The sequence below is a fragment of the Ranitomeya imitator genome, chromosome 5, assembly GCF_032444005.1.
Source record: "Ranitomeya imitator isolate aRanImi1 chromosome 5, aRanImi1.pri, whole genome shotgun sequence".
In the NCBI taxonomy this organism is placed as follows: Eukaryota; Metazoa; Chordata; class Amphibia; order Anura; family Dendrobatidae; genus Ranitomeya; species Ranitomeya imitator.
Genome location: NC_091286.1, coordinates 300,896,965 through 300,913,716, shown reverse-complemented (window position 1 = coordinate 300,913,716; position 16,752 = coordinate 300,896,965). Strand labels below are relative to the sequence as shown.

The 16,752-nt window shown below is 41.3% G+C and overlaps 1 protein-coding gene across 2 annotated transcripts in view; it reads right to left on the bottom strand.

The window, feature by feature from the left end:
* POPDC1 (popeye domain cAMP effector 1) overlaps window positions 1-16,752 on the bottom strand; it is a 235,102-nt gene that overhangs the window by 91,732 nt on the left and 126,618 nt on the right. For both annotated transcript variants that reach the window (XM_069726299.1, XM_069726298.1), the window contains exon 3: window positions 1,433-1,557. In XM_069726299.1, coding sequence (XP_069582400.1) covers window positions 1,433-1,557 — 125 coding nt within the window. The remainder of the gene's footprint in view (window positions 1-1,432; window positions 1,558-16,752) is intronic.

The window sequence follows — 16,752 nt, the reverse complement described above, 5'->3', positions numbered from 1 at the left end:
CAACCCCAAAACACCCTTGAAGCTCCACCATATTTGACTGTAATTACTGTGTTGTTTTTTTTTGTAGGCCTCATTCCATTTTCGGTACACAATAGAATGGTGTGCTTTACCAAAAAGCTACATTTTGGTCTCATCTGTCCACAAGACATTTTGCCTTGGAAATAAATGTCCCAGAGTCTGAAGGAAAAGTGGAGAGGCACACAATCCAAGCTGCTTGAGGCCTAGTGTGAAGTTTTCACAATCAGTGATGGTTTGGGCTGTCTGGTCATCTGGTGGTATAGGTCCACTGTGTTTTATTAAGACCAAAGTCAGAGCAGCCAATAACCAGGAAATTTTAGAGCACTTCATGCTTCCCTCTGCTGACAAGCTTTTTGGAGATGGAAATTTCATTCTCCAGCAGGAATTGGCACCTGTCCACACTGCCAAAAGTACCAATACCTGGGTTAAAAACAACAGTATCATCGTGCTAGATTGGCCAGCAAACTTGCTTGACCATAACCCCATATAGAATCTGTGGGGTACTGTCAAGAGAAAGATGAGACACTAGACCCAACAATGCAAACAAGCTGAAGGCTGCTATCATAGCAACCTGGGCTTCCATAACACCTCAGCAGTGCCACAGGCTGATCGCCTCCATGCCACGCCGCATTGATGCAGTAACTGATGCAAAAGGAGCCCCGACCAAGTATTGAGTGCACTTACTGAACATACATTTCAGTAGGCCAACGTTTTGGATTTTAAAATCATTTTTCAAGCTGGTGTTATAAAGTATACTAATTTACTGAGATAATGACTTTTGGGTTTTCATTGGCTGTAAGCCATAATCAACATTAGTACCAATAAACACATGAAATAGATCACTGTTTGTAATAACTATATATGAGTTTCACTTTTTGTATTGAAGAACTGAAATAAATTAACTTTTTGATGATATTCTAATTTTGTGAGAAGCACCTGTATGTATTTTGACTGCAATGATGTACTAACTGTGGGTCTCCCAACCCAAATTTCCAGGCTCAAATGCATCTATAAGGCTGTAAGTTCTAGTAGGGAAACCATTGTCAGTCCGAGCATTGCGGTCCATACAGTTATATGAAAAAGTTTGGGCACCCCTATTAATCTTAAGCTTAATGTTTTATAAAAATTGTTTTTTTGCAACAGCTATTTCAGTTTTATATATCTAATAACTGTTGAACACAGTAATGTTTCTGCCTTGAAATGAGGTTTATTGTACTAACAGAAAATGTGCAATCTGCATTCAAACAAAATTTGACAGGTGCATAAGTATGGGCACCCCACCAGAAATGTGACATTTCATATAACTGTATGTAAACCATGAAATACACCAGTGTGAACTGGGTCTAACACTATGCATCCATTTCATTTACTGATAATTGATAAAAATTGATACATGTATTTGCTTAGTACTTACGGGTCTTTTCTTATATACCAGGTAAACAAAATGCATAAAATTGATACCCAGAAAACTGGAATTCCATATCATTATGTCCAAAGCACAACGGAACAGAGTGGCCCAGATAATGAAGAAAGAACAACCTATAGAAAACAAAACAGAGGCTTTAATATCTCATCTGAATATAATTATTTTTTTAAATCTATTTCTGAGGTTAATTAAAGGGTATTTACGGTAGGTTAAACACAACCTGCCACCTAACCTCTTTGTATGTGAACACTATTAGATCAGGACGGTCCAATTGTTAGGATCTGTGGATTTGTGTCCCCTGTGGTCACACATTTGCCCTACTGCTGCATTTATAAAGATGTCTTGAAGACTCCCATTCTGGTTATTTTTGGGGTTTCCAAAGATCATACCACTTGCGATCTAAAATTTATTCTCTAACCTGAGAATAAATGTGTTTAGTGGGAAAACCTATTTAAATTTTGATCATGTGTATTACATAACTATTTACATTGGATTGTAGTGTGAATATAAAAATTCATATTTTGAGTCCATATTGAAATATACAGAATGCATTCAAATTATGACAGAGCAGCATTACTGGTTATACATTTACAGAGAGACAAAGTTCATAGTGACACAATCTTGAGAACTGTTTACTCCCATTGTCTGAAGGTTTTTACCTCACAAATAGTTCTATGTTTGTTGTTTGTTATTGTAAAACATGGAGATTTATTTAACCTCTGTCTGCTGTGGATTTATGTTAAGATACTGTTACACTAAACGACTTACCAACGATCACGACCAGCGATACGACCCGGCCGTGATCGTTGGTAAGTCGTTATGTGGTCGCTGGGGAGCTGTCACACAGACAACTCTCTCCAGCGACCAACGATCAGGGGAAAGTCCCCTTGCAGCACCCGGGTAACCAGGGTAAACATCGGGTTACTAAGCGCAGGGCCGATATTTACCCTGGTTACCATTGTAAAAGTAAAAAAAAAAAACACTACATACTCACATTCCGATGTCTGTCACGTCACCCGCCGTCAGATTCCCTGCACTGACTGTCAGCGCCGGCCGGAAAGCAGAGCACAGCGATGACGTCACCGCTGTGCTCTGCTTTACGGCCGGCGCTGACACAGTGCAGGGAAGATGATGCCGGGGGATGTGACAGACATCGGAATGTGAGTATGTAGTGTTTATTTTTTTTACTTTTACAATGGTAACCAGGGTAAATATCGGCCCTGCACTTAGTAACCCGATGTTTACCCTGGTTACAGGTGAATACATCGCTAGATCGGCGTCACACACGCCGATCTAGCGATGACAGCGTGGTGATCAGCGACCAAAAAAGGTCCTGATCATTCCCCACGACCAACGATCTCCCAGCAGGGGCCTGATCGTTGGTCGCTGTCACACATAAAGATATCGTTAGCGGGATCATTGCTACGTCACAAAAAGCGTGACGTTGCAACAATATCGTTAACTAAATGGTTATGAGTGAAGGTACCTATATCCTCGGGAGCTTTTGAATTGTGAGTTTATTGCCCCATTGTCTGATGTTTGCCTTGTATCTCTGATTCATCTTATCCCAAAGGCTGGCCACTAGACTGCAAGGCTGAACCAGACTTACACAGTCATGTTTTTCTGGCGTTATAGTAATTTGCACTAAGACAGAAGCAGAAACTTGTGTACCTGTACTTATAAGTGTACAGTGTTGTAATACCTGCATAAGTGGGAACGTCCATGCAGTGTTGTGAAATTTACAGGAATTCTCTGTCTTGGTGCTTGCTTCTCTGATTTTCCAGACGGATGATATTTATAAGCTCCTTGGTGATGATGTGAGTATATGTACTTACGGTAATCTTTATATGTATTTAATCTTTATGTGTACTTACCCTTGGTTTGTTAAAATATACAAAAGTGTACACAATCATGCTATTCCTTTAATTTTGTACTTTGAAATGAAATTGCGTTATATTGCAAGTAATAGCCTTCTTTAACCCCTTTCTGACCTTAGACGTACTATCCCGTCGAGGTGCCCTGGGCCTATCTGACCCTCGACGGGATAGTACGTCATATGCGATCGGCAGCGCTCACGAGGGAGCGCCGCCGATCGCGGCCGGGTGTCAGCTGCCTATCGCAGCTGACATCCGGCACTATGTGCCAGGAAGCTCCCTGCGGGCCTCCCTGAGCCCCCCGCAGCAACGCGATGTGATCGCGTTGCTGCGAGGGTCTCCTACCTCCTTCCTCGCTGCAGGCCCCAGGTCCAAGATGGCTGCGGCATCCGGGTCCTGCAGGGAGGGAGGTTGCTTCACAGAGCCTGCTCAGAGCAGGCACTGTGAAGCCTGCAGTGCTGCATGTCAGATCGGTGATCTGGAAGAGTGCTGTGCAAACTGTCAGATCATCGATCTGTGATGTCCCCACCTGGGACAAAGTAAAAAAGTTTAAAAAATTTTTTTCCAAATGTGTAAAAAAAAAAAAAAAAAAAAAAATATTCCTAAATAATGAAAAAAAAAATATTATTCCCATAAATACATTTCTTTATCTAAATAATAAAAACAAACAATAAAAGTACACATATTTAGTATCGCCGCGTCCGTAACGACCCCACCTATAGAACTGGCCCACTAGTTAACCCCTTCAGTAAACACCGTAAGAAAAAAAAAAAAAAAACGAGGCAAAAAACAACGCTTTATTATCATACCACCAAACAAAAAGTGGAATAACACGCGATCAAAAAGACAGATATAAATAACCATGATACCGCTGAAAACGTCATCTTGTCCCGCAAAAAACGAGCCGCCATACAGCATCATCAGCAAAAAAATAAAAAAGTTATAGTCCCGAGAATAAAGCGATGCAAAAGTAATTATTTTTTCTATAAAATACGGTAGTTTTTATCGTATAAAAGCGCTAAAACATAAAAAAATAATATAAATGAGGTATCGCTGTAATCGTACTGACCCGAAGAATAAAACTGCTTTATCAATTTTACCAAACGCGGAACGGTATAAACGCCTCCCCCAAAAGAAATTCAGGAATAGCTGGTTTTTGGTCATTCTGCCTCACAAAAATCGTAATAAAAAGCAATCAAAAATGTCACGTGCCCGAAAATGTTACCAATAAAAACGTCAACTCATCCCGCAAAAGACAAGACCTCACATGACTCTGTGGACCAAAATATGGAAAAAATTATAGCTCTCAAAATGTGGTAACGCAAAAAATATTTTTTGCAATAAAAAGCATCTTTCAGTGTGTGACGGCTGCCAATCATAAAAATCTGCTAAAAAACCCGCTATAAAAGTAAATCAAACCCCCCTTCATCACCCCCTTAGTTAGGGAAAAATTAAAAAAATGTATTTATTTCCATTTTCCCATTAGGGCTAGGGTTAGGGCTAGGGTTAGGGTTGGGGCTAAAGTTAGGGTTGGGGCTAAAGTTAGGGTTAGGGTTGGGGCTAAAGTTACGGTTAGGGTTTAGATTACATTTACAGTTAGGGTTAGAGGTGTGGTTAGGGTTACTGTTGGGATTAGGGTTAGGGGTGTGTTTGGATTAGGGTTTCAGTTATAATTGAGGGGTTTCCACTGTTTAGGCACATCAGGGGCTCTCCAAACAAGACATGGCGTCCGATCTCAATTCCAGCCAATTCTGCGTTGAAAAAGTAAAACAGTGCTCCTTCCCTTCCGAGCTCTCCCGTGTGCCCAAACAGGGGTTTACCCCAACATATGGGGTATCAGCGTACTCAGGACAAATAGGACAACAACTTTTGGCGTCCATTTTCTCCTGTTACCCTTGGGAAAATACAAAACTGGGGGCTAAAAAATAATTTTTGTGGGAAAAAAAGATTTTTTATTTTCACGGCTCTGCGTTATAAACTGTAGTGAAACACTTAGGGGTTCAAAGTTCTCACAACACATCTAGATGAGTTCCCTGGGGGGTCTAGTTTCCAATATGGGGTCACTTGTGGGGGGTTTCTACTGTTTAGGTACATTAGGGGCTCTGCAAACGCAATGTGACACCTGCAGACCATTCCATCTAAGTCTGCATTCCAAATGGCGCTCCTTCCCTTCCGAGCCCTCCCATGCGGCCAAACAGTGGTTCCCCCCCACATATGGGGTATCAGCGCACTCAGGACAAATTGTACAACAAATTTTGGGGTCCAATTTCTCCTGTTACCCTCAGGATAATACAAAACTGAGGGCTAAAAAATAATTTTTGTAGGAAAAAATTTTTGTTTTATTTTTACGGCTCTGCATTATAAACTTCTGTGAAGCCCTTGGTGGGTCAAAGCGCTCAAAACACATCTAGATAAATTCCTTAGGGGGTCTAGTTTCCAAAATGGTGTCACTTGTGGGGGGTTTCAATGTTTAGGCACATCAGTGGCTCTCCAAACGCAACATGGCGTCCCATCTCAATTCCTGTCAATTTTGCATTGAAAAGTCAAACGGCGCTCCTTCCCTTCCGAGCCCTCCCATGCGCCCAAACAGTTGTTTACCCCCACATATGGGGTATCAGCGTACTCAGGACAAATTATACAACAACTTTTGGGGTCCAATATCTTCTCTTACCCTTGGGAAAATAAAAAATTGGGGGCGAAAAGAAAATTTTTGTGAAAAAATATGATTTTTTTATTTTTACGGTTCTGCATTATAAACTTCTGTGAAGCACTTGGTGGGTCAAAGTGCTCACCACACCTCTAGATAAGTTCCTTAGGGGGTCTACTTTCCAAAATGGTGTCACTTGTGGGGGGTTTCAATGTTTAGGCACATCAGTGGCTCTCCAAACGCAACATGGCGTCCCATCTCAATTCCTGTCAACTTTGCATTGAAAAGTCAAACGGCGCTCCTTCCCTTCTGAGCTCTCCCATTCGTCCAAACAGTGGTTTACCCCCACATATGGGGTATCAGCGTACTCAGGACAAATTGTACAACAACTGTTGGGGTCCATTTTCTCCTGTTACCCTTGGTAAAATAAAACAAATTGGAGCTGAAGTAAATTTTTTGTGAAAAAAAGTTAAATGTTCATTTTTATTAAACATTCCAAAAATTCCTGTGAAGCACCCGAAGGGTTGATAAACTTCTTGAATGTGGTTTTGAGCACCTTGAGGGGTGCAGTTTTTAGAATGGTGTCACACTTGGGTATTTTTCTATCATATAGATCCCTCAAAATGACTTCAAATGAGATGTGGCCCCTAAAAAAAAATGGTGTTGTAAAAATGAGAAATGGCTGGTCAACTTTTAACCCTTATAACTCCCTAACAAAAAAAAATTTTGGTTCCAAAATTGTGCGGATGTAAAGTAAACGTGGGAAAAAAGTATTTTGTGTGACATATCTCTGTGATTTAATTGCATAAAAATTCAAAGTTGGAAAATTGCGAAATTTTCATAATTTTCGCCAAATTTCTGTTTTTTTCACAAACAAAGCAGGTACTATCAAAGAATTTTACCACTATCATGAAGTACAATATGTCCCGAGAAAAGAATGTCAGAATCACTGGGATCCGTTGAAGCGTTCCAGAGTTATAACCTCATAAAGGGACAGTGGTCAGAATTGTAAAAATTGGCCTGGTCATTGACGTGCAAACCACCCTTGGGGGTAAAGGGGTTAAAGTCGTATCTGAACCTTAGTGTTAAAAACTTGGCAATACATGGATAGAGGAAACAAAAAAAGAAAATTGAGAAATATTTTCTATTTTGGCATGGACTTTGCATGTAGCAATACACAGACTTCACCATCTGCTATCTGGTGAGGCCCAAAAAGTTTAAATGGGTTTTCCTACAAACAAAAGTTAATTTTAATCAATAGGTCTTGGAATAATAAGTTCCACAATTGGATGTGTATAAATAAAATGATCCTGTGCCTGTTTTTAAACAATGTGTTAATTCAAAGAAAGAATCATTTGTGACCCTGTGCTGTAATGTCTGTATAAGTCTCCCAACCCTCTCCCTCAGGAGCTGTGGTATGATCAGACCATGTCCCTGTACGGTCAGACAAAGCCTTAACAGTACACAGCAGGGGCACATTTATATGATTTTCCTGGCACAGGAACATTTATTTAAACACATCAAATATGGAAATTATTATATTTCCAAGATCTATTGATTAAAATGAATTGTTGCCCGTGGGAAAACCCCTTTAAGAAGTCCTGTTCTACATCACTTACAGGGGTAAGGTATTGTCTGGTCTTCTCGTGAAAATCTGTAGTCTTCTGAATCCTAAGGCCATGTTCACACGCTGTGGATTTTGCTGCGGATCCGCAGCGTTTCCGCAGCTGCGGATCCGCAGAAGTTTCCCATGCGTATACAGTATAATGTAAACCTATGGGAAACGCAATCCACAGTGCACATGCTGCGGAAAAAAACGTGTGGAAACGCAGCTGTGTACATTCTGCAGCATGTCAATTCTTTGTGCCGATTCCGCAGCGGTTTTACACCTGCTCCATAATAGAAAACCGCAGGTATAAAACCGCAGTGGAATGCGCACAAAAACCGCGGTAAATCCGCAATAAATCCGCAGGAGAAAAGCAGTGCTTTTGCCCTGCGGATTTATCAAATCCGCTGCCTAAAAATCCGCAGTGGACAATTCTACGTGTGCACATACCCTTACAGTGTGCACACCACACGCAGTTAGGATTCTTCCATGTTGCTGGTAAGAGCGGGCAGCCACGTGACCACAAGTATGCGATTTGCATACTTTCTGCCACACTCATTTGTATTGAGTGAACCCACTCACATCTAGTCACCATATGACCATATGTATGTAAATCGCATACTCGCAGTCACATGACTGCCCGGTCTCACCGGCAGCACCTGAGAATTCTGACAGCATGTAGTGTGCACGCTGTAAAGATTCAGAACACTATCACGGCATTCTTTCACCAGAAGATACATTTAAATAATTTTATTTTTACATGAAATTCCACCAACTTTACAAATTGAGGACTACTACCTATGAGCTATATTATAATCAGATATTTCTTTCAGTCCACACACTTCAGTTTTCTGGATTCAACTTAAAATATCTCACGTTTATAATAAATATGGACACCTTTTAGGAATTTCTTTACATAAATGATCATTGATGCTTGAATAAAGTTATCTGAAAATGAAAGTAGATATCATACTGCAAATAGTCAAATTGTAATATGGAGAAAATGTTGTGTTTCTCCCGAAAAATACCCCCGAATTAACCGCCACCAAGTTCTTCACTTCTAGCCAACATTACTTGTTGTCAGGAGAAATCTCTCTCTAGGAACTGAAACACAGACTGATTTAAAAAAGGGTAGGTCTTAATCTTTGTGCCCGCCAATGTGATGTCTCTCCTATGTGTCATACTACTGTCAAAAGAGAGGAGGTGGAGAGTTCGGGGCAGGCATCCAATTTATCAATGACTTTCCAAGCTACGAAAGGGAGGTACCAGCATTCATGGCGCTGGTAGTCTTGCAGTGTGTGTACATGTCTACACAAATCAAGTGGATGACTAACGTTTCCAACTGCTTTGGGACATTCTTAGGGGTTAAATGTAAAGTATGAACAGTGGAAACTCTTTCAGTAAAAACTACAACAGGTTTTCTTTAATCATTTATTTATAGCAGAAAATATATTTTGCTGTAGGCCTTTATTAAAAAAAAATTTGTTTGCCTTCTACAGTTGTGCTCAAAAGTTTACATACCTCGTCAAAATTTTTGCTTTCTTAGCCTTTTTTCAGCGAATATGAATGATAACACCAACATTTTTTCTCCACTCATGGTTAGTGGTTGGGTGTAGCCATTTATTGTCAAACTACTGTGTTTTCTCTTTTTAAATAATAATGACAACATGGTAAACAGCATTCTGAAGCTGCTCAATGACCACTGAGAGCCCCGCTGCCTGGAGAAAGTGAACTTTATTTCTCCCAACAGCCTCAGGCTTTCAGTCATAGAGGTGGGCCAGCGCAGCATAGTGAGCAGCGGTTGTATTCGTGCCCCCAGCACTGACTGACAGGCAGCTCTAATGCATTCCATGATGTACAGTAAAAAATAAAACCAAAAACATGCGTTAAAGAGAACCTGTCAGCTGATTTATGCTGCCCAAAGCGTGGCGCCATCCCAAGCCAGCATTTTTCAGAACCACTAAAGTTGATTGCCAGCTCTATCACATAGTTAGAGTCCATCACCTGGAGCAGTGTGGGTGTGACAGCAGTGGGTGTGGACCTACTGCACCAGTATCTGGGTTTACCCTAGGGGTGTAACCAACTAACAATCTGGTCTTCATAAAGCCTTTAATGGAGAAGATAGGCTTGGGTTGTTATGGTAGTCACCAGGAGCCACTCTAAGACATCTCCTGGACCTGCAGCAGCAGACCTTCAGGGCAAAGCAGAAAAACGAAGAACAGAGGGTGAATACAGAAATGTGGTCAGACAATTCAAGGTCGGGGTAGGCAGCAATAGAAAGCCAGAGTCAGGAGTGGAGAGGTCAGACAAAACGTGTAAACAAGCCGGGTCAGTAACAGGAAAGGCAAAAAAAGAATGCACATAGACACGTTACCTAGAGACATACTGCAACTAGAACCTATGTTTAGACAAGGTTCCCAGCAACGAGAATTGCCTTATCGTGGCTGCCAAGTACACATGAAGTGACCAATTTATGTACTGCGTATTCCCAGTTTTTCATACTTTCTAGTGCAGTATTGCAATTCAAATATATTTCATGTTTGCATGCTATAGCAATACAGATTGCTACTTTATTTGTTGGTTAGGCAAGGTGTGGAGGGAGGAGATGCCTAATGTATGCACTGCTGGCAGGAGATAGGCCAGGGAAGCAAAACTCTGCAAGACACAGTGGTTTTAAATTCCTGCAAAGTCTGGCCGCGCCTACCAACTGCCGAGTGGAGACTCACAGGCAACAGAAGGATGTAGCAGTGGTTTGAAACTGGGAGGAGCACGGTGCACGCAGTGAGTAGGTTGGCGGTTACAAACTGTGAGAGTCAGAGAGTCATTGGCATAAGGGCTCATCTCCACTTGTGAGATAAACGGACGAGTGCAATCCGATAAAAAATCGGATTGCACTCGGACCAATGTTAATCAATAGGTGACATTCCATTTGCGTTTTTTTTCTCAGCCGAAATCGGACTGAGAAAAATCTGTGTCGGCTGAGAAAAAAATCGCAGTATGCTGCGTATTGCTGCGATTCTCGGACGAGACTCGCCAATGCAAGTCAATGGGTGCGAGAAAAAAAACGCACAGCACTCGCACCATGCGAGTGCTGTCCGATTTTTACGCACCCGTGTCCTTAGAAAAGCCGGCAATTCAGCGTAGAGTACAGTAAAATCACACTGACAGGTTAGATTAGAGTAGATATATACACATAGAATAGGTATATATACATATATATATATATGTCAGGGAGACACCTATATATATATATATATATATATTTATATTTAATGCAGCGTGAGATAGCTTTAAAGCTGGTAATTCAATTACCGGCTTTTGCTTTCTCCTTCACAAACCCGACATGATTTGAGACCTGGTTTACATACAGTAAACCATCTCATATCACCATTTTTTTTGCATATTCCACACTACTAATGTTATTAATGTGTATATGCAAAATTTGGCCGTTCTAGCTATTAAATTAAAGGGTTAAATGGCGGAAAAAATTGGCGTGGGCTCCCGCGCAATTTTCTCCGCCAGAGTAGTAAAGCCAGTGACTGAGGGCAGATATTAATAGCCTGGAGAGGGTCCACGGTTATTGCCCCCCCCCCTGGCTAAAAACATCTGCCCCCAGCCACCCCAGAACAGGCACATCTGGAAGATGCGCCTATTCTGGCACTTGGCCACTCTCTTCCCATTCCCGTGTAGCGGTGGGATATGGGGTAATGAAGGGTTAATGCCACCTTGCTATTGTAAGGTGACATTAAGCCTAATTAACCCCTTTACCCCCAAGGGTGGTTTGCACGTCAATGAACAGGCCAATTTTTACAATTCTGACCACTGTCCCTTTATGAGGTTATAACTCCGAAACGCTTCAACGGATCCCGGTGATTCTGACATTGTTTTCTCGTGACATATTGTACTTCATGATAGTGGTAAAATTTCTTTGATAGTACCTGCGTTTATTTGTGAAAAAAACGGAAATTTGGCGAAAATTTTGAAAATTTTGCAATTTTCAAACTTTGTGATTTAATTGCATAAAAATTCAGAGATATGTCACACAAAATACTTAATAAGTAACATTTCCCACATGTCTCCTTTACATCAGCATAATTTTGGAACCAATTTTTTTTTTTGTTAGGGAGTTATAAGGGTTAAAAGTTGACCAGCAATTTCTCATTTTTACAACACCATTTTTTTTTAGGGACCACGTCCCATTTGAAGTCATTTTGAGGGGTCTATATGATAGAAAATGCCCAAGTGTGACACCATTCTAAAAACTGCACCCCTCAAGGTGCTCAAAACGACATTCAAGAAGTTTATTAACCCTTCAGGTGTTTAATAGGAATTTTTGGAATGTTTAAATAAAAATGAACATTTAACTTTTTTACACAAAAAATTTACTTCAGCTCCAATTTGTTTTATTTTACCAAGGGTAACAGTAGAAAATGACCCCAAAAGTTGTTGTCCAATTTGTCCTGAGTACGCTGATACCCCATATGTGGCAGTAAACCACTGTTTGGGCGCATGGGAGAGCTCGGAAGGGAAGGAGCGGCGTTTGACTTTTCAATGCAAAATTGACAGGAATTGAGATGGGACGCCATGTTGCGTTTGGAGAGCCACTGATGTGCCTAAACATTGAAACCCCCCACAAGTGACACCATTTTGGAAAGTAGACCCCCTAAGGAACTTATCTGGATGTGTGGTGAGCACTTTGACCCACTAAGGGCTTCACAGAAGTTTATAATGCAGAGCCATAAAAATAAAACAAAATTTTTTTCCCACAAAAATTATTTTTTAGCCCCCAGTTTTGTATTTTCCCTAGGGTAACAGGAGAAATTGGACCCCAAAAGTTGTTGTCCAATTTGTCCTGAGTACGCTGATACCCCATATGTGGGGGGGAACCACCGTTTGGGCGCATGGGAGGGCTCGGAAGGGAAGGAGCGCCATTTGGAATGCAGACTTAGATGGAATGGTCTGCAGGCGTCACATTGCGTTTGCAGAGCCCCTAATGTACCTAAACAGTAGAAACCCCCCACAAGTGACCCCATATTGGAAACTAGACCCCTCAATGAACTTATCTAGATGTGTTGTGAGAACTTTGAACCCCCAAGTGTTTCACTACAGTTTATAACGCAGAGCCGTGAAAATAAAAAATCTTTGTTTTCCCACAAAAATTATTTTTTAGCCCCCAGTTTTGTATTTTCCCAAGGGTAACAGGAGAAATTGGTCCACAAAAGTTGTTGTCCAATTTGTCCTGAGTACGCTGATACCCCATATGTTGGGGTAAACCCCTGTTTGGGCACACAGGAGAGCTCGGAAGGGAAGGAGCACCGTTTTACTTTTACAACGCAGAATTGACTGGAATTGAGATCGGACGCCATGTCGTGTTTGGAGAGCCCCTGATGTGCCGAAACAGTGGAAACCCCCCAATTATAACTGAAACCCTAATCTAAACACACCCCTAACCCTAATTCCAACGGTAACCCTAACCACACCTCTAACCCTAATCCCAACCCTATTCCCAACTGTAAATGTAATCTAAACCCTAACCCTAACTTTAGCCCCAACCCTAACTGTAGCCCCAACCCTAACCCTAACCCTAGCCCTAACCCTAGCCCTAACCCTAACCCTAGCCCTAACCCTAGCCCTAGCCCTAACCCTAGCCCTAACCCTAGCCCTAGCCCTAACCCTAGCCCTAACCCTAGCCCTAGCCCTAACCCTAGCCCTATCCCTAGCCCTAACCCTAATGAGAAAATGGAAATAAATACATTTTTTTTTATTTTTCCCTAACTAAGGGGGTGATGAAGGGGGGTTTGATTTACTTTTATAGCGAGTTTTTTAGCGGATTTTTATGATTGGCAGCCGTCACACACTGAAAGACCCTTTTTATTGCAAAAATATTTTTTGCGTTACCACATTTTGAGAGCTATAATTTTTCCATATTTAAGTCCACAGAGTCATGTGAGATCTTGTTTTTTGCGGGACGAGTTGACGTTTTTATTGAAAACATTTTTGGGCACGTGACATTTTTTGATCGCTTTTTATTCCGATTTTTGTGAGGAAGAATGACCAAAAGCCAGCTATTCATGAATTTCTATTGGGGGAGGCGTTTATACCGTTCCGCGTTTGGTAAAATTGATAAATCAGTTTTATTCTTCGGGTCAGTACGATTACAGCGATACCTCATTTATATCATTTTTTTATGGTTTGGCGCTTTTATACGATAAAAACTATTTTACAGAAAAAATAATTATTTTTGCATCGCTTTATTCTCAGGACTATAACTTTTTTATTTTTTTGCTGATGATGCTGTATGGCGGCTCGTTTTTTGCGGGACAATATGACGCTTTCATCGGTTCCATGGTTATTTATATCTGTCCTTTTGATCGCGTGTTATTCCACTTTTTGTTCGGCGGTATGATAATAAAGCGTTGTTTTTTGCCTCGTTTTTGTTTTTTTTTCTTACGGTGTTTACTGAAGGGGTTAACTAGTGGGACAGTTTTATAGGTCGGGTCGTTACGGACGTGGCGATACTAAATATGTGTACTTTTATTGGGTTTTTTTTTATTTAGATGAAGAAATGTATTTATGGGAATAATATTTTTTTTTTTTTTCATTATTTTGGAATATTTTTTTTTATTTTTTTCACACATTTGGAAATTTTTTTTTTAACTTTTTTACTTTGTCCCAGGGGGGGACATCACAGATCAGTGATCTGACAGTTTGCACAGCACTCTGTCAGATCACTGATCTGATATGCAGCGCTGCAGGCTTCACAGTGCCTGCTCTGAGCAGGCTCTGTGAAGCCACCTCCCTCCCTGCAGGACCCGGATCCGCAGCCATCTTGGATCCGGGGCTGGAGGGAGCAGGGAGGGAGGTGAGACCCTCGCAGCAACGCGATCACATCGCGTTGCTCCGGGGGTCTCAGGGAAGCCCGCAGGGAGCCCCCTCCCTGCGCGGTGCTTCCCTGCACCGCCGGCACATCGCGATCATCTTTGATCGCGGTGTGCCAGGGGTTAATGTGCCGGGGGCGGTCCGTGACCGCTCCTGGCACATAGTGCCGGATGTCAGCTGCGATAAGCAGCTGACACCCGGCCGCGCTCCCCCCGTGAGCGCGGCCGATCGGCTATGACGTACTATCCCGTCCAGGGTCAGATAAGCCCAGGGCACCTCGACGGGATAGTACGTCTAAGGTCACAGAGGGGTTAATAATGGAGAGGCGTCAATTATGACACCTATCCATTATTAATCCAATACTAGTAAAGGGTTAAAAAACACACACACACATTATTAAAAATTAATTTATTGAAAAAATCACAAAGGTTGTTGTATTAATTTATTCTACTCTCAATCCACTCACTGAAGACCCTTGATCTGTAACAAAAAAAAAAATAAATAAACCAACAATATACATACCTTCCGAGGATCTGGCACGTCCAACGATGTAAATCCATCTGAAGGGGTTAAAATATTTTGCAGACACGAGGTCCGCTAATGCAGGATGCTTATTTCTGCAAAACCCCGGCGAATGAAGCTAAATATAGGTCAATGATCTATATTTAGCTTCATTTGCGGTGAGGCGCCCCCTGCTGGCTGTTCCTAGATCGTGGGAACTTTCCTAGAAAGCTCCCAGGCTCGAGTTCATAAGAGGCGCCCTCTGCTGGTTGTCCTCTTATGATCTCGAGCCAGGGAGCTTTCTAGTAAAGCTCCCACGATCTAGGAACAGCCAGCAGAGGGCGCCTCACCGCAAATGAAGCTAAATATAGATCATTGACCTATATTTAGCTTCATTCGCCGGGGTTTTGCAGAAATGAGCATCCTGCATTAGCGGAGCTCGTGTCTGCAAAATATTTTAACCCCTTCAGATGGATCTACATCGTTGGACGTGCCAGATCCTCGGAAGGTATGTATATTGTTGGTTTATTATTTTTTTTTTGTTACAGATCGAGGGTCTTCAGTGAGTGGATTGAGAGTAGAATAAATTAATACAACAACCTTTGTGATTTTTTCAATAAATTAATTTTTAATAATGCGTGTGTTTTTTTTTTAACTGTTTTTTTTTTTTTTACCCTTTACTAGTATTGGATTAATAATGGATAGGTGTCATAATTGACGCCTCTCCATTATTAATTAGGCTTAATGTCACCTTACAATAGCAAGGTGGCATTAACCCTTCATTACCCCATATCCCACCGCTACACGGGAATGGGAAGAGAGTGGCCAAGTGCCAGAATAGGCGCATCTTCCAGATGTGCCTGTTCTGGGGTGGCTGGGGGCAGATGTTTTTAGCCAGGGGGGGGCCAATAACCATGGACCCTCTCCAGGCTATTAATATCTGCCCTCAGTCACTGGCTTTACTACTCTGGCGGAGAAAATTGTGCGGGAGCCCACGCCAATTTTTTCCGTCATTTAACCCCTTATTTTACTAGCTAGAACGGCCAAATTTTGCATATACACACTACTAACATTAGTAGTGTGGAATATGCAAAAAAAATGGTGATATGAGATGGTTTACTGTATGTAAACCAGGTCTCATATCATGTCGGGTTTGTGAAGGAGATAGGAAAAGCCGGTAATTGAATTACCAGCTTTAAAGCTATCTCGCGCTGGAAGAAATATTTATATATATATATATATATATATATATATATATATATATATATATATATGTGTCTCCCTGACATATATATATATATATATATATATATATATATATATATGCATATATACCTATTCTATGTGTATATACAGTGGGGCAAAAAAGTATTTAGTCAGTCAGCAATAGTGCAAGTTCCACCACTTAAAAAGATGAGAGGCGTCTGTAATTTACATCATAGGTAGACCTCAACTATGGGAGACAAACTGAGAAAAAAAAATCCAGAAAATCACATTGTCTGTTTTTTTAACAATTTATTTGCATATTATGGTGGAAAATAAGTATTTGGTCAGAAACAAAATTTAATCTCAATTCTTTGTAATATATCCTTTGTTGGCAATGACAGAGGTCAAATGTTTTCTGTAAGTCTTCACAAGGTTGCCACACACTGTTGTTGGTATGTTGGCCCATTCCTCCATGCAGAGCTCCTCTAGAGCAGTGATGTTTTTGGCTTTTCGCTTGGCAACACGGACTTTCAACTCCCTCCAAAGGTTTTCTATAGGGTTGAGATCTGGAGACTGGCTAGGCCACTCCAGGACC